The 25,065-nt window shown below is 39.5% G+C and overlaps 1 protein-coding gene across 7 annotated transcripts in view; it reads right to left on the bottom strand.

Annotated features, from left to right (window-relative positions):
• Nucleotides 1-3,010: 3,010 nt before the first annotated feature.
• TADA2A (transcriptional adaptor 2A) overlaps nucleotides 3,011-25,065 on the bottom strand; it is a 52,383-nt gene continuing 30,328 nt past the window's right edge. For 5 of the 7 annotated variants that reach the window (XM_058706029.1, XM_058706032.1, XM_058706030.1 and 2 more), the window contains 8 exons: nucleotides 19,034-19,097; nucleotides 16,698-16,741; nucleotides 13,546-13,656; nucleotides 11,330-11,401; nucleotides 8,126-8,258; nucleotides 7,507-7,550; nucleotides 5,370-5,443; nucleotides 3,011-3,879 (listed from right to left, as the gene is read on the bottom strand). In XM_058706029.1, coding sequence (XP_058562012.1) covers nucleotides 3,694-3,879; nucleotides 5,370-5,443; nucleotides 7,507-7,550; nucleotides 8,126-8,258; nucleotides 11,330-11,401; nucleotides 13,546-13,656; nucleotides 16,698-16,741; nucleotides 19,034-19,097 — 728 coding nt within the window. In that variant the 3' untranslated portion in view covers nucleotides 3,011-3,693. The remainder of the gene's footprint in view (nucleotides 3,880-5,369; nucleotides 5,444-7,506; nucleotides 7,551-8,125; nucleotides 8,259-11,329; nucleotides 11,402-13,545; nucleotides 13,657-16,697; nucleotides 16,742-19,033; nucleotides 19,098-25,065) is intronic. The other 2 variants (XM_058706031.1, XM_058706033.1) reach the window with 2 other exon arrangements.

Below are 25,065 nucleotides of genomic sequence, written 5' to 3'. Positions count from 1 at the left end.
CTTCCAGACTACTCAGGAATGATTCACCTGTGTCCCCACCCCCTAGCCCCCAACCACTCAAAAGCAGCAAACTAAGTTCTGATGCATACTTCACGGATAGGCTTCTTTCCAAAACACTCACTAAATGTTCCCTACTGTTCTCCCAAATTAAGTGCCAATATCAGCACGCCCATTACTCCCTAACCAGGCTGCTCTGACTCCGCTTGCACATGGAGATCCTGCTCAATCTCCCTTACTATGTTGTGCTCACAAGAGCTGGTTATTGTGTCTGCTTGAAGAGAAATTCTTTGTCTTAGCTTCTACACAAGGCCACACAGTGCCCCACTGTACCAGACATGATCCTTTCCAGCAGATCAGGGAGAGGTTAACCACATCTGGCTAGGTATATTGGAAAGGAAAGCAAAACTTCTACATCAGTACCTCCTGAATCAAACTTCAAACGAAACACAGAAGTTGTGGGAAAGCCTTTTGTGTTAACAATAATATAGGGGCGCCCGGGTGGCTCAGTCATTTGAGTATCTGACTCTTGATTTTGGCTGAGGTCACGATCCCAGGGTCATGGGATTGAGCCCCGCATTGGGCTCCACGCTGAGTGTGGAGTATGATTCTCTCTCTCTCTCCCCCTCCTGCCCTTCGCCCCTACTCATGCTCTGTCTCTAAAAAAAAAAAAACCCAAAAGACCACAACAAAACAAAAATACAGTGTATATCTAGAAGGTACTCACAAAGATATCCTGAAAGATGGACAGTATTCCAGAATGCTGTTTAGAACACAGTACCACTCTCTTGCCCAGAGACAAGTGGAAGAGTATTATGAATGAGTTTTTCCAAGCTTTTCTTTACAATTTGGGCCTCTGATTCTTTACACTGGAAAGTTTAGTTCTCTTATTACATATCTACAGATTTCCTTAAGCTAGAGAGACTTTACCACCTGGAATTCTGTTGTTCTTGATGAATGTCATTGGTTTGCTCCCCTTTCCAGCTAACCACAAGCTGGTTTCATTACTGAAAACTGGAAGCTTGTTTTTACCTCTCAACAAGGATTGGTTAACTGACTTCAGATTTAAATGGGGAGTTGGGGAGCAGGGAGAGACTAAAAAGAATAAAAACTGGAACCCAAAAAGAGATAAACCATTGAGTTAGTTGGTCTCAAGAGAGACAGTCTAGATCTTTGAGCATGGGAAGGGTCTTGACATAGGAAGAAATTCTCTATTTCTCACCACTGGCAAAGAAGGATATGCACAAAAAGGTCTTTACTGATGTCATTGAATTTCAGGGTAAACGTTCCCTCTTTGTAATGATACGGCCTAAGAGAGACCTGGATTAGTGTAGCTGGTTTAAGGCCAACTCCATCTAGCAGCAAAGGGGAAGGATGGAATATACTTTGAAGGCCCTTGCTAGCTCTGAATTTTTAAGAACAAGAAAGGCCTTCCTTTGGTGATACGAACATGGAAGAAAATAATGTACTTAAGCCAGCCACATCAAATATCAGCAAGTGCTTTTCTGTTATAAATGCACAAAGATGGTGATGCAGTGACTGAAGAGTAACCTTTACCCCAAATATGGCTTGATCCTTGAGAAACCTTAGCCACAGTAATAATCCTACTTTCTAAAATCCAGTCATTTGAAATCACAGCCTTATTTTACTATCACTATTTTCAACTCTGCCATTTTCCTCATCAAATCAACTTATTCCCCAGTTTTTTCAGAGTTGACTGGTCCCAAGGTTTCTACGAGACTGTCCTCCCATCTCCCACTCCTAACTACTACAGCTGCCCCCATGTCCTAGCCAACTACACCTCTTGGTACTATCTTCCTCACTCCTACTGCTGCCTCCACATCGTCCTCCACCCACCATGTCTGGAACAGTCTCCCACTTCCATCTGCCGTTTTCTCTCTCTCTTCTCGATTGTTTCATTGCTTCAAGAGCTCACCTCTCTCAGGAAGCCTTCCTTAATCAAGACTAAGGACTCTTGGGACTACAACAGACATCACTTGACATCCATGTCTAATGCACCCCCCACTTTAGAAGAGGAATTAGTTTTCAGGAACAAGAGGCAATCCCTTTATAACCAAGTAGGGGTGATGGTGGTAGAAGCGTACATTTTCTAAGAGATATGACAATGCAAAAAAAAGGGAGCGTTTCCACAAGCCACCCTTTTTCAGATTGAAGTCTTTTATTCCAATTTCCTCTGATCCTAAGAGTTTCCTTTTTTTTTTTTTTTTTAACATTTATTTATTTTTGAGACAGAGCATGAACGGGGGAGGGTCAGAGAGAGGGAGACACAGAATCTGAAACAGGCTCCAGGCTCTGAGCTGTCAGCACAGAGCCCGATACGGGGCTCGAACCCACGGACCGCGAGATCATGACCCGAGCCGAAGTCGGCCGCCTAACCGACTGAGCCACCCAGGTGCCCCAAGAGTTTCCTTTTCATTTATAACCCCCTAGATAAGTCTATCAGCAAGCTGCATGCATATTTGTATCAGTCAAAAAGTTTGAGCAAATACTTCCACCAAAGTATATATTTTAATTAGACATGTTGAACGCTGAAAGAACTAAGGAATCAGTGAGCTACTGAAGGCTATTTGTGCAGATTCTGAAATTCTTTCTATATACAGCTTTGCTTCTAGCAGAAATGGAATAACCATGACTCTGCGTTTGGCTTATTTTGTAGGAAGGTTTGAGGATCGTTTCAGATATGGTGGGGCTACTCACCCTCATATCTAGTGAGTCTCATATATGAAACTGCTTTACTTTTGTTTTAAAAGTAGCTTTTATTGCAGGCTAGCCTGTCACCATTGAGAAATCAGGGCTCAGGTCTCAATCCAAGCAAATGCTGAGGTTAGTTGTGTCATCTCCATCCTCAAGGGCTTGGTATCCTGGGAAACCCACAGTAAGACCAGGGTGACTCCGGGACACACATGTTAGCAGAGACAGTGCAGCGTGATGAGGCAGGCATTCAACACCCTAAGTGTGCTTTAGTTACCAGAATATTTGACACACCCACAAATTAAGTAGCAAAACATTTTAATCCATTAATTCTAAAAATAACAGAGACATTTTAACATCCGGTGCCACCTCCTCAAAAGTCTACTGCAGATTAGACAGTCAGACAGCAATGTACAAAGCCAGACATTAAAGGGAAAGATGTAGTTTGGGACAAGACCATCACGGGGAAATTTTCCTTCCCTTTGCTCATAAACAGAAGATGTCAGCTTAAGAAATCTTCAGAAGAGAAAGCTTTCTCATGCTCCATAACCTTTCTCTTTATTTTAAATCTTTCTGTAATGTTTGAAGGTGAAACAGATAATCAGAAAACCAACCTCCCAAGTACAAAGATCTGAGCTGGACTCCTGGGACTAAAGACTGGTTCATTTCTATTTCTACCAACACTCTGATGTGAGGTACTATGGTTCTTGTTTTAGCTACAAGAGGTGTTAGGGATAAATGCCCACTCACATTTAATAATAGCTTATCTAGCACATAACTCTGCAGCACAATACCAACAACAGGAGTGTTTTAAAGCAGGGCAGAGAAAAAAGTAGGTATTAATACAACTTAAGGTTTCCTTTGTCCTTCCCCTCTTTTTACAATGAGAATTCAGCTCAGAAATGAAACTCTCCAGAATGCCCGTACTGTCCTTTGGCCCACACATTCCAAACTTGTGATTTCTGATTGCAAGCCCTCAGAGCCTCAGGCTTTAGTGATGTATCCTTCTCGGATGAGGAAATCATAGATTTTCCGCGTTTTGTTCACATCTATCTTGATGAGTGCTCTTGCCTGTGCCAGTCTCAAGCCTCCTTGCTTGTTACATTCGTTCAATAGAGCAGATTTGTATTCTAAATAGGCTCCTGGGACCAACCTCACCATCTGACAGAGCTGCAAGACACGGCAAATTTAATAAACATTAACATCTGTCATTCTCGTAATTTAATCCAGTAGGTATAGCCAAAATAAAGTTTAAAAAGTGACATCAACCTCCAACTATTTATAGGAGCTGCTGGGTGGCCGGACCACATTCCATTTAGTCTCTTCCTTGGAGAGAATACTCCCTAACGACAGACACTCAGGAAGAGAAAACCAGAGTATGATGCTGGGAGAGCCTTTAGTACCTGTCAGCTGGCTCACCTGGGTTTGTCAAGGAGTTCCAAGTTTGTGTCGAGAGGAGCAGCCTGGGTCCACACAACTCTTGGCCCAGCACATTCCAACACAGCCAGTCAAGGAAGAGCCACAAGGCACAGTAGGGGCGGGGGTGCAGATACTTGGATTCCCAAGTGTGAATCACATTATTTTTAGTATCAGCATAAAGTAGTTGTCCCTGCTTTTGTGATTATATTTCCTACTTTGGAGGAGGAGGAAATATAGAGACCTTGCGAAGAGGCTATTTCAGCTGCTGAAAATCTAGAAAGCTGGCTCCATTCCAGTTCACCTGCCACAGCATCTCATGACAATGAGCAGTGTGAGGTCACCGTTTGTGGGTAAGGATAAAAACTGCTTGAAACCCCAGGCCATTCAATACTTGACTCAGAATGGCCTGTGACCTTCTTCAGCAATACTTAAATATAACATACACTTCTGTCTACTCCCAAACTAATCTTTACTGTTCCTGGGGGATAAATTAAAAGACTAACAGCCCCTACCTACTCCATGACTCTTCCTCACTTGTCTGGAGTGGCAGATGGGGAGACTGATCTTGGGAACTGGAAGAGGAGCACATGAGGAGCAAAAGAGGAACTCCTCTTTTGGAATGGACTTCAGCACTGTGCACATTTTTTTTGAAAATACTAGAGGAGGACTCTTTTGAGGCTGAATTTAAATTTTTAAGACAACCAAAAGTAATATGAAGACGAGTCTGATGATTATAGTGGAAAACAAAAAGTAGGACATGGCATTTTTAATCAAAATTTGTATGTGATTATATATGATGATGCAGCCCTTTCTTTACGGCTTATATACATGCTATGGAGACAATTATTTGAATAAGTGTAGGACTTATCTAAGTGACCATTCTAATAGGAAATAAACATTTTCATATAGGAGTTATTTTAGATTTATAAAAAATTAATTTCATTCACATGAAGCACTTAGTAAAGTATCTGGTACATGGTAATGCTCAATAAATGATGGCTGCATTGATTAGATTTATATATCATATGGTCTTCGAATGGTAGCAGGGTGCTAAGGAAAGGAATTCTCTGAAACTTGTTGAGGTTAGCTCTTCAGCTCTTTAAATTGTAGGACAGACTACAGCTATACATGTATGTCACATGAGCAGAGCCAAACGGGTTGGATCCTATAATGTGTTTTAATGACAATTCAATGAATAATCAACTCTACTCTCTTTCCTTTAGCTCCCTTCTTTTTGTTACCTCCTTTTCTTTTTCATTCAGCTTCTCTGTGCCAGGGAGGCCAGTGAGGTTCAAGGGTGGTGCACTTCGTCTACCTACAGACACAGAAAAAGGTATATATTTTATAGGAGTGCCAATTCCTCAAGTGTAAAGTAGCAAAGTCCACTACAGCCAGGCCACTTAGGTACAAGATCACTATGTCCAGCTGTAAGAAATCTCTCCCCAATACCTCCAGCCTCAGTCTGGTGTGCAACACGGCACCCCAACGTTCACCTGAAAATATAAATGGTAATTCACATGCCCTTTGCTCTGCTAAAATACACAATTACATATACCTAAACATCAAATATGACTATTCTTCCTAACCCAGTAGGAGATTCTAAAATCTAAAGCCCAGATGTTATCCAGTTAAAAAAGGTCATATGCTGCCTCACTTGACAGCTGATGAATGGAAATAACAACTCTGCAGGAGAGACATTTCCTAATCCTCACTACTCTGCCAGGAGTACAAGGCAAACATGGTAATTAACCAAGTACCATTTGCCTTCAGATCAAAGGCAGACTGTTAGGCCAGCAAAAGGCCCTTCTTATTTATTATGTGAGGGAATATCTGTTCCTTCCAAAGTAGTCCTGTTTACCTGAAAGATACACACAGAGGAACAATGAGCCATTATATGGCAAACTAGAAGCTGAGGTGAACTCACACATGGGGAAAGAAACCCAAGTATGAGGTCACTGCTCAGGATGGGAAGTTTGATGGACAAAAGTTTTTGGTTTTGTTTTGAATGTATATTTGGGATTAGTGGGGAGGTAGATGGGCTGGGTTAGGCAAAAGAAAAGTTTTATTGGTGTTGACTTTTAAGAGGTGGGGAGAGAGAGGAGGGACTGTTATAGGCTGCTCTGCTAGAAAACAGGCTTCTCTATAGGATCAACAATGGGATAAGGGGTTCTCCATAACCAACAGGTCTAGACTTACCCTAAACACTAAAAAAGGGAGACTAAAATCATTTAGTACCTCAACAAAGTTACCAGAGGCTAGGTTGTAATTAATGATCCAGACTTTCTACTTTGCACTGCCTTAGGACCAACTGAGAACATGAAGAGGAGCAAGGAGTCTCCTCAACCTAAAATAGGGGGTAAGAAAGGCTAACACCAGCCTTGGAAGCAACAAAGAATAAATGAGTACAGAATAAATGCTTCAGAAAACACAAATGCCAAATTATTAGTTATTATCGTGTCACATTATTGCTGTTTGTATTTCTGTATGTAGATTCAGGGGGCAGGATTAGAAGTATGAAATTTGTAAAATAAAAGTTGGATTCAGCTGTCCTGACTACTCTCTAAAAGGCTCTCTTTTCTAAGTATTAAGAAATAATCACCTGAAACAAAGGAATAAATTTTTTAAAAAGTATTCCTAAAGTAGCCTTCTCTGAGCCTGGTCTAGACCCTGAACCTGAGAGACTTTAAATGGGATCAAAGGTCTACTGTTTCAAGCGTGGTAAAAGTGCAGGTGCATCATCTTTCTGACCAGCTCAGGCTCCACAGTAGCATGGTCTGTGTGCTCTAATAAGGGAAAGTGGCAAATACAGCATATGGAGCATGGGTGAGAATTACCATCAAGAGAACTGGCAAACAAACACCACAATTTTGGATCAGAAGTCTAGAACTTATTCCACTCCAAATTACCATTCACTGATTACCAAGAACAAAGGATTACCAGATTATCATATGGTTTAATCTTGCTCTGTCAACTAACCCCAAAATAGAGGACACACCCAAAGAGGTAAAGATAACAAACAAATACCTCAAGTCTCCAAATTATTAAGAAATCCTTAAATTTCTGCTCAGGACACAAAGCCTTTAATTTACCCACTGTGGGACAAATCTCAAAAGCTGTGGTAGGTACAACTGCAGCAAATGAACTGCTCATGAGCATTGGTAAAATAAAGAAAACACCTCTCTGGAGCTCTTTCTTCCCTTGTCTCTGTACTCAAACCCTGAAAAGACTGAAACTTGCTAATGTTTACAAACTGCGATAACACTTACCATTCCTCTGCCTAAGCACACTGCTCACAGAAAGGGGGAAGGGACTACTGGGTGAATCCCTAGAATGAAAACTTCACAATCAAGTCTTGCTCCAGCCTGGAAAAATAATTACCTGAATTCGAAGCCATTGGAATAGAAGGGCTCAGGCCAGAATCACTAGAACAAAGAAGAGGAATTTAACTAATGTCACACCAAAGACGGCAATTTCCAAAAGCCCATGTGGGCTGGGTGCCATTTATTAGGTTGGTTACTTTAAAGGGATGTAATGAGACAGACTTCACTGTTTTACAGGATATCCTGCTATACTAAACAGGGAAAATACTATACTAAGGGAAATCTGTTCCGTGGGGTGTAAGAAATTACTTGGATTTGTTAAGAAGACCTCTTAGTCTGGAACATAATGGAGACCAATCACAGGGAAAGGACAAGGACATGATTCACCAATGGAAATCATTCCAGTAGATATGGGGGAGAGAGGAGGCATGGGTGGAGGAATTTTCTAATTTTTAAAAATAAGATCAAAGTAGCAAAGTAGGGGGGGGCAGCTATGTTCCTCAAAACAGTCAGTACCACAGTTCTGAGATAGACTGCTAAAATTTTCTGAGTTTTTCTAGCTACCCAATTATTACTCTTCTGCCATGTGGGTGGGGTACCCACGGATGTGTCTGAAACTACAAGTAAAAGCCAAAGCATCCAAGAAGATGCTCCTTCTTCCTGGACTAATTACTCACATGTCAGCTTGCCGGCGGAGCCACTGCTGGCAAGCACTACTGTCCTGGATGTACTGGAGAACTTCGGAGAGCATGGTGCGTTTAAGGCGCTCCTCCTCTCGTGTCTTCTTGAGGTGATCATAGGTTCTGGCACCTGAAGGTGTAGATGACACATAATTGCAATGACAATGCAGAACTAACTGAAGGGCTTCCAAACTGACCAGCAAGCAGTTTGTCTTTACTTGGTTTCCTTTGCAAAACTGCTTCCACAATTATTGTTCTAAGGGCAACGTGAGTTCCCTCAGTTTGAAATCCCTTTTTTGACAAGAAATGATTAATATTTTTATTCTTTTTCTAGCTTTAAGAAATCTGTGGACAGGGGGGTGCCTGGGTGGCTCAATTGGTTAAGTGTCTGACTTTAGCTCAGGTCATGATCTTTTGGTTTATAGGTTTGAGTCCCACACTGGGCTCTGTGCTGACAGCTCAGAGTCTTGAGCCTGCTTTGGATTCTGCGTCTCTCTCTATGTCCCTTCTCCACTCACACTCTGTCTCTCTCAAAATCAATAAATAAACATTAAAAAAAGGAAAAGAAAAGAAAAGGAAAGGAAAGAAAAAAGCGAAGAAAAGAAAAAAAGAAAAGAGAAGAAAAAGAAAAGGAAAGGAAAGAAATGGAAAGAAGTTTGGGGGCAGGGGCACCTGGCTGGCTCACTCGGTGGAACACGCAACTCTTGACCTTGGGGCTGTAAGTTCCAGCCCCATGTCAGGTGTAGAGATTACTTAAAAATAAAATCTTAAAGAAAAAAAGAAAGAGAAATATGGGGGCAAAAACCTGCAAAACAGAGAAGTACAAAGAAAGAAAGAGTCACTCATATATCCCACTTCCAAAGAGTAACTTAAAATACTATCATATTTGCATCCTGTTGTATTTTTTCTATCTATATGTTTTCCGAAGGTACACAAGGGCTATAAGCATACTGCTTTAAAAACCAATTAAAATTACAAATAAAGATAAGTCCTCATTGATTAGCACTATTTCTTTCCCTTCTTTCCCAGAGGCAATCAATATTGGGTAATCAAAACTTGGTATCAGTGTCTCTTATGTACATCTTGTCAAACAAAAGCTGTGTGGTGTTTTCTACACGTTAAAAAAGCTGTACAGATTCCAAAGTTCCAAACCATATTCCATAAAGCCCAGGATATCATGAAAATATTTCAGGGGTTACTGTAAAGAGCAAAGGCACCACCACGTACTGGTGGTCCTGGGTTCCACACATGACCTGTACCACCGGAATTCAAAGTAGTTTCACTTTCATCTTATTTATAGACTAGGCTCTACATAAAATTCCATTTTGAAATGGTTTCTGTTGTTAAAAATAAAGAACCATTACACGAGGCTGAATTTACACCCAATAAGGCTACTTCTTATGGGAAGTGGGCAGTAGCTTTCAACCAACAGGAAGGAGGGAATGTTAAAGATCTTTCCAATAAAACAACAGAAACTGCCATTTATTGAGCATTTGAGCCAGGTACTGTGCTATGTGTTTATGCATTATTTTAATTTAACCTTATTAGCTCTAAGAGACTTGGAAAACTGAAAACTAAACAGAGTTACAAATCTGGTAAACAAGAGAGCCAGAATCCAAACCCAACTGGCCCAAGTCTAGACCTTAAGCTTTTAACTACTGTAATCCACTGCCTTCTCTTATGACCTGGGTCTACTACAACTACCTCTTTAACCACTTTATTATTTTATTATTTTTTATTTTTTAAAATTTACATTCAAATTAGTTAGCATATAGTGCAACAATGATTTCAGGAGTAGATTCCTTTGTGCCCCTTACCCATTTAGACCATCCCCCCTCCCACAACCCCTCCAGTAACCCCGTTTGTTCTCCGTATTTATGAGTCTCTTCTGTTTTGTCCCCTTCCCGTTTTCATATTATTTTCTTCCCTCCCCTTATGTTCATCTGTTTTGTTTCTTAAAGTCCTCATATGAGTGAAGTCGTATGATTTGTCTTTCTCTAATTTCACTTAGCATAATACCCTCCAGTTCCATCCACGTAGTTGCAAATGGCAAGATTTCATTCTTTTTGATTGCCAAGTAATACTCCATTGTATGTATGTGTATATATATACGTATGTATATACATATATATATATATATATATATATATATACATACGTATATATATGTATATACATACACCACATCTTCTTTATCCATTCATCCATCGATGGACATTTGGGCTCTTTCCATACTTTGCCTGTTGTTGATAGTGCTGCTATAAACATGGGGGTGCATGTGTCCCTTCAAAACAGTACACCTGTATCCCGTGGATAAATGCCTAGTAGTGCAAATTGCTGGGTTGTAGGGTAGTTCTATTTTTAGTTTTTTGAGGAACTTCCATACTGTTTTCCAGAGTGGCTGCACCAGCTTGCATTCCCATCTTTAACCACTTTAAATCTGTTTCTTCATTACATGGAAATAACAGTGCCGATCTCATAAGTCTGTTATAAGAATCATAGTGTAGGGCCTGGTGCATGGTGAAAGATGTTGGCTGCTATTAATATAAGTATTATTACCACCTCAAAGAACTGGGATGCAAGCATGTAGAACCATTTGAAGCTTGGTTAATACAAATGATCAGACCATGCATTCACAAAATTTTAAAAGGTTGAGGCTAAAATTCAGAATATAAAATCCTTTTCTTAGAGGCCATAGCAGATTCCCACATCTAAAACAGCACCTCTCTTTTGTGTTGTCACTTTTATTTTACCTGAGATAACCATATAAGGGTATTTATAAGGATTATACACATGAAACTTTATTGGAAAGATCAAAAACTCATTTCAAAAAAGGAAAACTTGTTTTAAAAAAATTCACAAAGCCAAAAAAAAAAAAAAATCCACAAAGCCTCAGAGACTTCCTTTATGTGTTTAGAAGACACTTGCAGGGAAACCTGGGTGGGTTAGCTGGCTGAGCATCTGACTCTTGACTTCAGCTCAGGTCATGATCTCATGGTTGTAAGATAGAGCCCTGCATTGGGCTCTGCAGTGGACATGGAGCCTGCTTGGCATTCTCTCTTACTCTCCCTCTCTCTCTCTGCCCCTCCCCCACTCACATTCTCTTTCTTTCCCTCTCTTTTTCTCAAAAAAAAAAAAAAAAAAAAAAATTCTAAGAAGACACTTGCCCACTGATATAATGTGTAACTTAAGCATACTTACTACAAAAATTGGTAATGCCTGCTGTTCTGTATTCCTGGAGCCTCTTGATCTCCCTTCGGAGTTCAAATTCCACTGTTTATCCCAAAAAGAATGAAGGAGAAAAATTGGAAAGCCAAAATCAACATTAAGAGGAATACTTCTGCTTTTGAGTATTTTCAGTAATTCTGTCTTATATAAAAGACTGGGCAATTACATTTGGGAAATCCTATATAATGATGACATTTCATTAGAAATTTTACCCAAGAGGGGTGCCTGGGTGGCTCAGTTGGTTAAGCATCCAACTCTTGATTTCAGCTCAGGTCGTGATCTCATGGTTCATGAGTTTGAGCTCCACATCAGGCTCTGTGCTGACAGTGTGGAGCCTGCTTGGGATTCCCTCTCCCTCTCTCTCTCCCCTCCCCTACTCACACTCTCTCTCCTTCAAAATAAATAAATAAACTTAAAAAAAAAAAAAAAAGAAATGTTACCCAAGAGCTCAGAAAAACCTACTCTAGCTATCTTTTGGCTACCATCTCCAGCTGGAGAAAGCAGCTGGAAACGTCTCCCAGAAGGTGGTACAATGAACTGGCTGAATTCATTAGCTACAGAAGTAACGAATTAATTTTTTTAAACAACTAAGTTTCCTTGCTCTGTTTATCCTCTATTTATCTATCCAAATAACCAAATTCTTTTATAAAAGCTATCTCTGCTATTACTTGATGTGGCCCTTTTATAAGCAAAGGACAAAAGCTCTGTGCTCAAGTCCCAGATAGCTTCTTTACAGCTTTTCTCCTATAGGAACAAAAGAGCATTGTTTTCCATAAACCAAAGATTTCTGCTTCCTCTGAGTGGACAGATCAGGTTGTATTGCTTGCGTTATTATGTGATAGAACATTCAAATTTGGGTGCTTTGAAACAGAGGATGAAGGAAGAGCCCAGACAATTCATGGGGTGTAGTTCTTTGGAGTGACACATGAACCAGGGATGGCACAAACTGGGACAGGAAGTAAAGGATCAGTCACCTAGTGCAAACCACACAAAGAATGCCAACCAAACAGGGTGTCTGATGAGGACAACCACCCAGGCTCAGATAAATGCCTATAATGCCATGCAACAAATAATTGCATGATGAGAACAGGATAAGAGTCTTGGTAAAGCATTTTCCCTAAATTTGAGGGTCAAATACATAAATCTCACAATGAAACATACAGACTAAGCTGCCCAGTCCAGATTATTTTAAAGTGTAGGACTTACTGCCTTAACAACTTCAATTTTTTTATAGTAAAAAATCAAATAGTAACTGGGCAAAGGTCTCTCAGAAAGATAGGCAAGAGAATGATGGAAGTACTGGGTTGGCTCGGTCGGTAGAGCATGACACTCTTGAGCTCAGGGTTGTGAGTTCGAGCCCCATGTTGGGCACAGAGATTACTTAAGGAAATAAAAAAAATATTGTTTTTAATTAAAAAAGGGAAAGAGAGGGGGAGGGGAGGGGTACCTGGGTGGTTCAGTCGGTTAAGCATCAGACTTCAGCTCAGGTCATGATCTTATAGCTTACGGGTTCGAGCCCCGCACTGGGCTCTGTGCTGACAGCTCAGAGCCTGGAGCCTACTTCGGGTTGTGTGTCTCCCTCTCTCTCTGACCCTCCCCTGCTCATGCTCTGTCTCTGTCTCTGTCTCTCTCTCAAGACCAAATAAACATTAAAAATAAATACATTAAAAAAAAAGAGAGAGAGAATGATGGAAGTACTACCTCCATGAGTCATCCAAATCTTGTCCCCATTTTAAAAACTACTCTTAATGCTAACGTATTTATGAATAAAATGATATGATGTCTTGGATTTGCTTCAAAATAATCCAGTTGAGCACGGGAGAAGAGGGGGTAATAGAAATGAAACTGGATGTGTTAATTGCTGAAGCTGAGTGATGGATACATGGGGGTTCATTACACTGTCAGACCTACTTTTATATATATTTGAAAACTCCCATAATAAAAAGTCAGGGGAGAGACTATAAAACTACTGTTTATCTGGGGAAAAAAGAAAGCTTCCAGGCTTTTAACCTCTTTTGTCCCACCCCCAAGTCATTTCAAGGTAATAAAGGGGAAGAAAAGATAAAAATATTCATTTATTTATTATTTATTCATAGAACTTCACCTAAAACATACCATTATCTCTATTTATATAAACACACACATACACAAACACACAAATACTTGCACAAAGTTCAAAAAGCACCTACATGCATGGCTTTCAATGAACTTGTCATGTTCCACTGGCCCCACTATCCTTGCAAATCGCCTCATTGTTTCATAAAGGTCTTGGACTTCCTTGGGATACCGCCGTTCCATTACTACAGAGAAAATAAAACACAACCATGCCATAGAGAATATAAAAATCTCTAAGTTAGAGTCTGTGTTTCTTTTACTAGAAGTCAAATGGAAGGATACTATGCCTAACCTCACATGACTAATTTACCCATGACAGGAAGCAAACAGGAAAGCCAAGAATGCAAAACATTAATCATAATGATAACAGCATCACAGTGACTATCACACAGGGATGCTGTTATCACTGGAGAATTGAAGGTCATCTGCATTACTGAGCACCCAGGTGACCTCCGCACCTCAGTCTGTTAATCTGTACAGGGGCAGGGACTGCTGGCAGTAATGGGAAAGACAACTAAAGGCAGATCATGCATTCTTAGGAACAATGTTGGGCAGAATTTTGGTATGAACTACCACAGGAAAACAAGGGAAGTGCATGTAGAAGAGGTAGGTTAGCCTAGAAAAAATGTGTGCTCTCTTTCTAATGAAGTTATATTTTGAGAATTATCATCCAAGTAAATGGTCATAGCATCCTGTGTATACAGGTTCCTGATCCTCAGGTAGTTAACTCTGAGGATCACTAATGACCAAATTTCTAATAAAAAGAAGTATCAGCGAAGAGGATGGGGAGTAAAACCTACGAACAATTAAGTGGTAGGTTGGAAGTGCCAGGAACTGCTACTTGGTCATTTCCATCAGAAGAACTACACCAAAACCAGGTGATTAGATGAATTAGTAACTACTGATTAGATGAGCTGATCAGTAACTAAACTAATTCTGCGTACTTTTCCACTATAGATACAGGCTTTCAGTTAAGATCGTCATTGAAATTGAGTCTCTTTTCAGCTCCATCTCTTCCCTTATAGGAGACACTCTTATCCACAAATTCCAGGTGCTGATTTGATGGGCAGCCACAGATTATTTTCACTACCAAAAAACTCCCAAAACCAAAAGCAAAAAAAAAAACCCTGCAGGGATAGTACAGAAAAATTTGGAGTAAAAATTTTAAATTTGATGGAAAAACCCTCTGCCTACGATATGAAGGTCACATACACTCACTATAATGGTAGTTGAAAACTCTGAAATCACATTGCACATGCTGCTTTTTTCTCAGAAGCAACAGAGCCTCCTCTCAGCTCTACACGTACAGTTAAAAGAATAATCAAGCTAAACTGACCTGTGTTTACCAGCTGAGAACAGAATTTACATGAGTCAAGTTCTACTATGAGTAAAGGTCAAAATCCTATTGACCTGCTATTGAAAACCCAGGCATTCAGACACAGGAACCCACTACTGTAGCTACAAGAATATGACCAATTATTGTCTATAAAAAGGGCAATGGAAATCTGATTGTGAGTTATTTTTGCAAACCCACAGTTCTCAATGAGGTTAAACAGGCAAGGAATATAAATTGATACAACCATTTTTTGGAAGGCAATCTGGCAGCACATGTCAAGCATTTTTAATGATCATATTCTTTGACCTACTAACTCCACTTCTGGGAATCCACCTTAAAAAAATTCTATGGGACACGTGAGTGGCTCTGTCGATTAAACTTCCGACTCTTAAAAAAAATTTTTTTTTTTAATGTTTATTTATTTTTGACAGAGAGAGAGAGACAGAGCATGAGCGGGGGAGGGGCAGAGAGAGAGGGAGACACAGAATCCGAAGCACGCTCCGGGCTCCAAGCTGTCAGCACAGAGCCTGACACGGGGCTCAAACTCATGGACAGTGAGATCATGACCTGGGACGAAGTCAGACACCCAACCAAAGGAGCCACCCAGGCACCCCTAAACTTCCGACTCTTGATTTTGGCTCAGATCATGATCTCACGGTTTGTGAGCTCGAGCCCTGCACTAGGCTCCGCGCTGACAGCAGGGAGCCTGTTTGGGATTCTCTCTCTGTCTCTCTCTCTCTCTCCCTGACCCTCCCTCGCTCACTCTCTCTCTCAAAATAAACAAACATTAAAAAATTCTAAATATATATAAAGTTTTATTCACAAATGCACCAGAGAATTATGTATGATGATTTAAAAAACTAAATATCTAATAATAAAAGATAAGCCTATTACTTAACTATTAAGAGTGACATCCTCAAAACACCACAATCACTTGAAAAAGTGTAACAGAAAGTGAAAAAAAATGTCACATTATGATCACAAAAACATTTAACCCACGACTGGCTGACCTGCACCCTATAATGGCACAGAGTGTCAAGCCCTATAAAATTCTATCAACTAGGATACAAAGCACAATAATCATCAGGTACTTTTACAAAAAAGAATACATATGAGTATTATAAACATTTCTATAAAAATGTTGTAATTATCAGATCATAATTCTTATTTGCTGAACAAACTGCAGTATAGAAGAAGAAAAAGTACAGGGACTCTTTCTGCTCAGCCTAGGTAACTTCAATATTTAAAACAGTAACATCAAAGTGAACATTCACTTAAAAATCATTATAGTTTCATTCTCACCATCATACAGAGCTAAATGTCTTCTGTGTCCACTACCATGCACAATACGGGTTGACTTTTTCCATAAAAATGTTTAACAACCTGATGATCACGGTTGTGTTTAACATATAGTTCCTATCCAGTTCCAGAAAATGATCCATTAATATTCATGCTGTAATTACTATACTACTTAAAAAAAAGGAATTATCATATAAATGTTGATCAGATATTAATGATTCTTAACTCTCACTATGTAACAGAACTGCCTTAAAGATATTTTAAAAATAAAAATGTTCTAGCACTAATCCTCAGAGATTCTGAATTAATAGTCTGAGTTGATATCCAGGCATGAGAATTTTTTAAAGCTTCCTACATGATATGCTGGGGCGCCTGGCTGGCTCAGTCAGTAGGTCATGTGACTCTTGATCTTGGGGTCACGTATTAAGCCCCATGCTAAGTGTGAAGATTGCTTAAAAAAAAAAAAAAAAAGGCTCCGGATTGATGCTAATATGCAAGTTGAATTAAGAACTACTGCCATAAATGATTTGTTCAAAACTGTTCAATAATGTTGGAAGAAATTTTAAAATAAAGAAAGCAGCTAATACTTACACTGAAACTTTCTAAGGTTGATTAATCCATGGTCTCTTATAATTCTAGGATGAAAACCACAATAATGTTTATTATAATTAGTTTCACATTTAATACTTCTTCCACATGCAGCTTTTACTAGGCATTTGAAACACTATGGGGTGGAATATTGAGGTTCAAAGATGTCACTCCTCACAAGTTTCTGAAGGGCAGTGAGTCTGCTAACACAATTTTAGGCTTTCAACCATCATATATTTTTCCTTTCCTTGGACATGGTAGACTCTCAATAACTATATGCTGGATGAATGAATGAACACTCAAAAATACTGAAAAACACATCTGTAACTTGGCATGAAACAGAAGGGAATCTGTGTCCATGTGATAAGAATTAAACTATTCAATTTAGGGAATTGATAATTGAGAATAGCCATTTAAGGGAAATAGCTAAACCATAAAATGGCACCATGATCATACATTGAACATTTATAACCGTACATGTGTACATTCACATAATGCTTTAAACCTATTTGAAATAAGTATCATGCATGTTTAATGGAAGTGTCTCCATAAAACATAAGATCAAACAGCAACCTCAACCACTGAGTTCTACAATACTGTTGAGCTTGAATTATGTGTTTTAAGCAAACCAGAATTTTTTTTTTTTTAATTTTTTTTTTCAACGTTTTTAATTTATTTTTGGGACAGAGAGAGACATAGCATGAACGGGGGAGGGGCAGAGAGAGAGGGAGACACAGAATCGGAAACAGGCTCCAGGCTCTGAGCCATCAGCCCAGAGCCTGACGCGGGGCTCGAACTCACGGACCGTGAGATCGTGACCTGGCTGAAGTCGGACGCTTAACCGACTGCGCCACCCAGGCGCCCCTAAGCAAAACAGAATTTAAGTAAACTATGTATCTGGAACCTTTCATTTTATATCACATGTATTTATTTATTTTTTTAATGTTTACTATTTTTGAGAGAGAGAGACAGAGAGCAAGCAGGGAAGGGCCAGAGAGAGAGGGAGACACAGAATAGGAAGCAGGCTCCAGGCTCTAAGCTGTCGCCGATGCGGGGCTCAAACTCACAGACCGCGAGATCATGACCTGAGCTGTAGTCGGCCGCCCAACCGACTGAGCCACCAGGCGCCCTATCACACGTATTTATAACTAGTAATGAAGCTTCTCACAACAATTGGGTAATTTTCTTCAGCACTTCTCAGAACACACAGAGAATAAGCTTTACTTTAGGTCACATCTTGGTCCCTCAAGAGTGCCTCCCAAGTCCTATTCCTGTTTTTGTTGTTGTGATGTCACTGTGTTTCTACTCTGTAACATCATGACAACACGCATTCACACTCATACCCTCTGCATACCCTTCTCTGAATTGTTAAAAGTCTCTGTAATCTAACTGCTAAAATTGTCTGGGATCTATTAATTTCTCAATCTGAATGTATGCTTTTTGTTCTGCTGCAAAGAGAAGGAAGAACTTGAGAGTGTCTGAAAATTGTTCAGAATTTTTTTGAAATCCTCCTGAGTAAGACTTCTCAAAAAAAATGAGCCATTAGAATGGAGCATTAAAGGAGCACTTGGGTGGCTCTGTTGGGTAAGTGTCTGACTCTTCATTTCAGCTCAGGCCATGATCTCATGGTTTGTGATATCAAGCCCCGTACTGGGCTCTGCATTAACAGCATGGAACCTGCTTAGGATTCATATTCTCTCTCTCTCTCTCTCTCTCTCTCTCTCTCTCTCTTTCTGCCCCAATACCCTGTTTGCACTCTCTCTCAAAATAAATAAATAAACATTAAAAAAAATGAGAGCATTAAAAGAAGCATAACAATTTGATAACAACTTGAATTTAACTGTTCCTGTTTTCTTTAAAATAGTGTACCCATATTAGGGGTGCCTGGGTGGCTCAGACAGTTAAGTGTCTGACTCTTGGTTTCGGCTCAGGTCATGATCTCACGGTTCATGGGTTTGAGCCCCACATCAGGCTTCATGCTGACAGTGTGGATCCTGCTTGGGATTCTCTCCCTTTCCTTCTTTCTGCCCCTCCCCTACTTGCTCTGTCTCTCAAAAAAAACACAAAAAAACCCCACAAAACAAACAAAAAAACAGTGTACCCATATTATTCAATGACCACCATAACATCAAGAAAAGGTAAGGAAGGTGGAGGCAAAAAAGCAAAAAAAGGACAAGTATTATTACCTCCATTTGACAGATGGAAAAATTAAGGATCAAGGAATATCAGTGTCTTCCTCAAGGTGACAAGATGAGTCACAGGTAGAATGTTCTTATGGGCTATATGTGGTATTCAATACTCCATACCTGAAAGAAGGCAGGATGGTTTTCTGTACTTACTTTTTTCGCCTTTGTCTCTCCTTTAACCTGGAATGATAGATATCTACTACAGCCATCTTCAGAGCTATAAACAAACAGACATACACATAGATATAAAGCCAAGACAAAAATAAGTCTTTTACCCAAACTGTCCTAAACTTTGAACGTCATATTGCTTACTATTCCACACACACTGGTCTAGGAAATTTGTCTCTTGGAAACAAAAATGTCCTAGGATACTGAATTTCTTTATCAGTAAATTACAGTGAAGTTCTTTTTTTCCTGTGTACACATCTTATATGGCATATCCTACAGATAACAACTTGTACTTTTTACTGAATACCTCTTTTGGCCATGCCTTGTCAGGTATATTACTAGCTTTAATATAACAGGAGTCTGAACTTTGGTGACACACAGGCTAGACATTGCATCTATTAGAATAGCCATAAAAATGAATACTGACTGGAGTTATGACCTCACAGGCACAAGTTCAGTAGACAATGTCAAAACAAGACTGATGTAAATATCGTATAGGAGAGACATTTTCCCAGAGTAGCAGTTTTGAGTTGGGGAGCAACAACTATTTACGGGATGGTTTTGCATTCAGTACTAAAAAGTTCCACTAAATAGCCTAACAACCCCAAAGCTATGGCCTGCTTTGCCACCCATGTTCCAATCCTTTCCTGGCTTTAGTCTCATGTTAAGGACATGGGGAATTAGGAGAAAACAGACAGCAAAAGGTTTCCTCAATATAATAGTTCTGGTTCTCTCTTTCCCCAGCCAATTTTTCCATGTTCAGAGTTCTTCAGGGTTCTGTTCTCATCTTTCTTTTCACCCCTTACCTTATTCCTATAAACTCAGCCACTCCTATGGTTCTGGGTACCATCAAAAATATAATCTCACACTCAGATATTTATTTTAAGCTCCAGACCCTATTTGGATATCTCTACTCACATGTCTTCAGTTACAAACTTATACTCTACCTCTTCCCCAAACTCTGCTGTCCAAGACAGAAATCAATGGGACTCTCCCTCCTGTCTCTCCATATCTAGTCAGTGAGTCTTATCTATTCTGAATGCTTCAGTCTCTCAAATTTCTCTCTTCCTATTTGTCCCTAATCCTATTCTTTAGCTTAGCCATCTTGTGTCCCCTAGATCACTTCATGTACTCTTTTAATAACTCCATTCCTACCTTATTCTAATTCAACCCTTCATTTACCCTTCAATTCACCCTTCATTTACCCTTCAATTACCTTCAGGGTAATGTTTTTAAGCATTATCCGCAGGTGTATTTTCCTTGTTGATAATTTTTCAGTGGCTTCCCATCTACTCACTGGAGTTCAAACCCTCGCATATTATATAAAACCTCTTACTGTCTTGAATCTGCCTATTTTCCCAGTCTCATGTCCTACCATTCCCTTATATGCCCTATATACCATGCACGCAAAACAATCTGCCCTAGATCACACAGCTGCTAAGTGCAGAGCAGGTATCCAAACCCAGACAGTCTGGTTCTAAGGCCTCGAGTAGGAAAGACACTGAAACCGCCCAACATGTTTACTTTCTCTGTGTTAGTCCGAAATTCTAAATCTGGCTTATCTAACAATGAAATATGTGTTAAAAAAACACTCAGAAGTAAAAAGTCCCACAAGTGTATAATCTGAAGACCCTCTAAAGTTAAGAAATAAAGACCAACCATTAACAGCTCTAGAAGAAAATATGAAGACTACTTAACTTAGCACTATGCTATATTAAACAATTCTTCTTATCCATAATCTACGATTCTGAAGGAAACTTAAAATTTAATGATTTTAGTAGATTCTGGAACTATCTTAACAAGTTGTTAACTTGTTATCTCCTTAGAATTTGTGTAAGTTGAGAGTTTGGTGGGTTTTATTTTAATTACTGAATGTATTCACAGAAGAAAGAGGCTCTAGAGCAAACATAATGACCTGACATGTGTCCTTTGAAAAATAAAATATGCTATTCAAAGGTCAGGTAGTATAATTCTTAACACACCAAGTCTCACAGCAAAGGATTTAGAAGATATGACAATCACATCTTCCAGGATAGTGAGCTTCATTCCAAAATAGAGCCTAGAGCCTCTGTAATACTGATAAACAAAAAAGGTAATAGAATATCATTGCTCATCAGAAGGATGTGTGATACAAATTCAAGTTTACCCTATGGGGGCAATGAATCAACACAGATTTACATGTTATCCTAGAGTAACTTTTAAACCTTATTTTCAAATATGTTCCTATTTGGAACAGACAAGTTAGATCTACTGTAGTTGAACCTCTTCTCCCATTCTATCTCCAGCTACCTTTCCCAGTAGTAGTCCCTGAGGGTACCTCCATGAACAGTCTGAAACCCACTTCTGCTTCCTTGAAACTAGATTTTCAGGCAGGAAAAAAAAAATGGAACCAATCAAGTAAAACAGTACACAATGGCTCATTAGAATCATCAATTTCTTTCACCAGTAAAAGCAATAAAAGTTGAACAATGTACAATTCTAATGCACTGTCAATATGGTATCCCTGGATAAGATAATAGAAATAAATTCTGGATACTCCATCCTGACTCATTACTGTGTATCCTACTGCTACCTGCCCTCAAGATAGTCTCAGATTAGAAGGAAGAAATACCAAAATCTAACAAAATCTAATCTATGGGCAAATGTACTATATATGTAGGTAACTTCAATCACTGGGAAATGACCAGGAATATTTTATATAGGCCATTCTGCCTTGAGTCTGAGATAAAAATAACATAAGTTCTAGCTGGGTGATGTGAAGAGGTGAGTGGATGCATCATTTTTTAAAGTTTATGTATAAAGAAATAAGTATTAACTACTATGGATTTTTTGTTCATTTCTAGTAAGTTCAAAAATTAAACAACACTCCTTTATTTTTCCTTACAACTGCCCACAATTAAAAAAAATCAATAATATCAGAATCAAGATTTAAGGCAATGGTTTTCAATTTTTTTTTAGGTAGGGGCACCTGGGCGGTTCAGTTGGTCGAACATCTGACTCTTGATTTCGGCTCAAGTCATGATCTCACGGTTCCTGAGTTCGAGCCCCACAGTGGGCTCTGTGCTGACAGCATGGAGCCTGCTTGAGATTCTCTCTCTCCCTCTTTGCCCCTCCTGTGCTCTCTCTAAAAATAAATAAATAAACTTAAAAAAAAAAAAAAAAAAACAACTTTTTTTTTTTTTTTTAGGCAAGACTCTCTCTATAAGTGAATTCTTGATTTATAGGGCTGTTCCATATAAAAGCCCAAGTACCATGAAATACCCCATATACTGCCATTGCTTTCTAACACACTGCTGTAGAATGATAGGCTCCAGACTGCTATGCTGGTGGAGATGCACTTTACATGCCTGTGTGGTGGAATAGGCAGGTAGGATCAGGGAGAAGGTATGTCTCTAACCAAACACAGGTTTTATATCGGACTCTCTTTTTCATATGAGAAATGGAATTACGTAGTCAACAGTTCAAGGCAGAAAGAGATACCAAAAACAACAACAACACAAAAAACTAAGTAAACAGCTAACACACCCTGAGTATTTATCATGTTCCAAGCTCTTTGTATATCTTATCTCATTTATCTATCTAATAACAAGATGACTTCAATAGGAAAAACATGACTTGAAGGTTCAGTGAAATTATTGGTAATTCCGAAAACACATTTCTGTAATTTTTCTAAGATGTTAACATCTTATCACATTGTTTCCTGAGACTTGGGTGGGAATGACTTAATTAAAACAGGAAAAAGGGGTTCTTGGGTGGCTCAGTCGGTTAAGTATCCAACTCTTAATCTCAGCTCAGGTCTTGATTCAGGGTCATGAGTTCAAGCCCCACTTTGGTGGAGCCTACTTAAAAAAAAACAAAACCCCAAAAAACAGGAAAAAAACAAAGAGACTATGTTACCAAAAAAAAAATCTATAAGTACTGATGATTGGTTTCACTGCTGGATCATTTTAGCAGTTTGAACTGTGCAACTGGTTCTGGAGAACAAAGGGAAGGAAAGGCACACACAGAAACAAATGGAGAACTGGAATTCTCCCAGAGGAAAATGCATATTTGAAGCTGTCTCTTTTCTTTATAAAGCACCCAGATAGCAGCAACTGATTAGAAAATCTCAACTACATGAATAACCCAGGGAGGACCACAGCACAGCAGGCAGACAGAAATGAGAAGGCAGACAATGAAAGAATGAGAATCACTTGGTTCACATTCTACTTAAAGTGACTGGAAGTTCCAGCAAAGCGGGCAAAGAACCAGAGATCATTAAAAACAAACAAACCCAAACCACCCCTAACCTATTCACTCCTGAAATCTCAGCTTTGGGATAAGAACTGTCTCCCTGTGATTACAATGGGGACTGATAACAAAGTTTCCAAATGGCTAGCCTTAAAATATTTCAAGAAGTGGGCAGAAGTCAGAGGCAGTTCCTTCCCACTGCAGTGTATTTCTAACATTGTTCAAAATAGCTGGCAACATGTCTCTGTTTTCCTAACAGAAGGCACTTACTGCTTGCTTGGCAAGAAAACCAACTCAGAGGCCTTAACTGCAACAAAGCCAATCAAAATCCTGTGCACAAACCTGTGACTCAGGTATTCCCCAGAAGCAAAGCTTTTTAAAAGTCATCTTTCCCAAAAGCTTGTGGTCAAGATGTACACAATTAATTCTGGGAGGGAAGGAAGACTATGTGACCTAATGGTTAAAGTCAGGAACTAGGAAGCCTAGGCAAGTTACTTAAAGTCCTTTGTGCACTTTCCTGAATGTAAAATGAGAAAATACCCACCCCTACTTCTGAGCAATGTGGTGAAGCTATAACAAATGTGACATCTCACAAACACAAACACACAAAAATCCAGCAACAAAAATGCAAGGTTGTAAAGACAATAAGTATAGAACAGTATTAAGAACATAGGCTCTGGAGATGGCTCTGCCACTAGCAGGCTAAATGACCTTAGGCAAGTTACTTGATATTTCCATTCTTTAATTTCCTCATCTATAAAATGGAGATGATGATGATGATGATGATACTGAACTCACAGAGTTTTGCTAGGATCAAATGAGGTCACATGTGTGAAAGGTTTAGCATGGCAAACAGTAAGGGCTATATGTAATAGCTATCATTAGTAGTAGCATTTATGTCTAAAATATCACAAAACTTTACATGCTTTACATGCCTTTAAAGGAAAGGGCACTGCCAGTAGGTAGGTAAGTAATACGTAGTGACAAGGCTGGACCTCTGATCTACAAACCATTAAGGGATCTAAAGGCTGATGATATGAGCCAAAGAAGTTAAGGGGGGGGAAGGGGGGAGGCAGGGGAGTATCCATGCTTAGTCAAGAAATTTTGCTGAAATTAGCTTTCCAAAAAGAGGGAGTGTAAACTGTCCTAATGGGCAACCCTATGAAGCGGTGAAAACACCAACCCAACACATAGCAAGGAGCTCATAACGCCTGTTGCTTGCCTAGGTTATGGGACAGCAATTAGAAGATGCTGCACTCAGGATTTTAGAGCCTGTGAAGCCCTGGGAAAGGGGAATCCATAAACCTAGGAGATATTTTCCCAAATGAAAGCAGACTAGGGTGAGATGGCCTCCCAGAGAAAAGGTACAATACTGTGTCATCTGCACTGAGATCCCAAACATACCATGATAGAGTGCCAAGTTATGTCTTCTGCATCTCTCTTTCTGAACCAATAATTTCTGCTTATTTCAGTAAAATATATGATGGTGTCATTTAGGGATCCCAGAACTTCCTTATTTTCTTCCTTAGACACTGCTTCACCTGCAGTATCCTCTCCAGGCCCAGCCTTCTGGTATGGCTGGAATGCAATTAACCTCCATTGTGTCCCAGGCCTCTATAATGGACCATTCAAACCCATCATATTAGACAAATTCCATGAATCATAGCAAAAGTCTTTGGGTGATGAAAAGGGCTTGGTGGCATCAGCTCTGGCAAAGAATATAAAACCTAGCCAGTCTGTTTCCTTGCAGTAGTTATGTAAGTGAGGGAACATAAAAGGAATGTTAT

The sequence above is a fragment of the Neofelis nebulosa genome, chromosome 16 (genome assembly GCF_028018385.1).
Source record: "Neofelis nebulosa isolate mNeoNeb1 chromosome 16, mNeoNeb1.pri, whole genome shotgun sequence".
Taxonomy (NCBI): Eukaryota; Metazoa; Chordata; class Mammalia; order Carnivora; family Felidae; genus Neofelis; species Neofelis nebulosa.
This window is presented reverse-complemented; position numbering and strand designations above follow the sequence as displayed.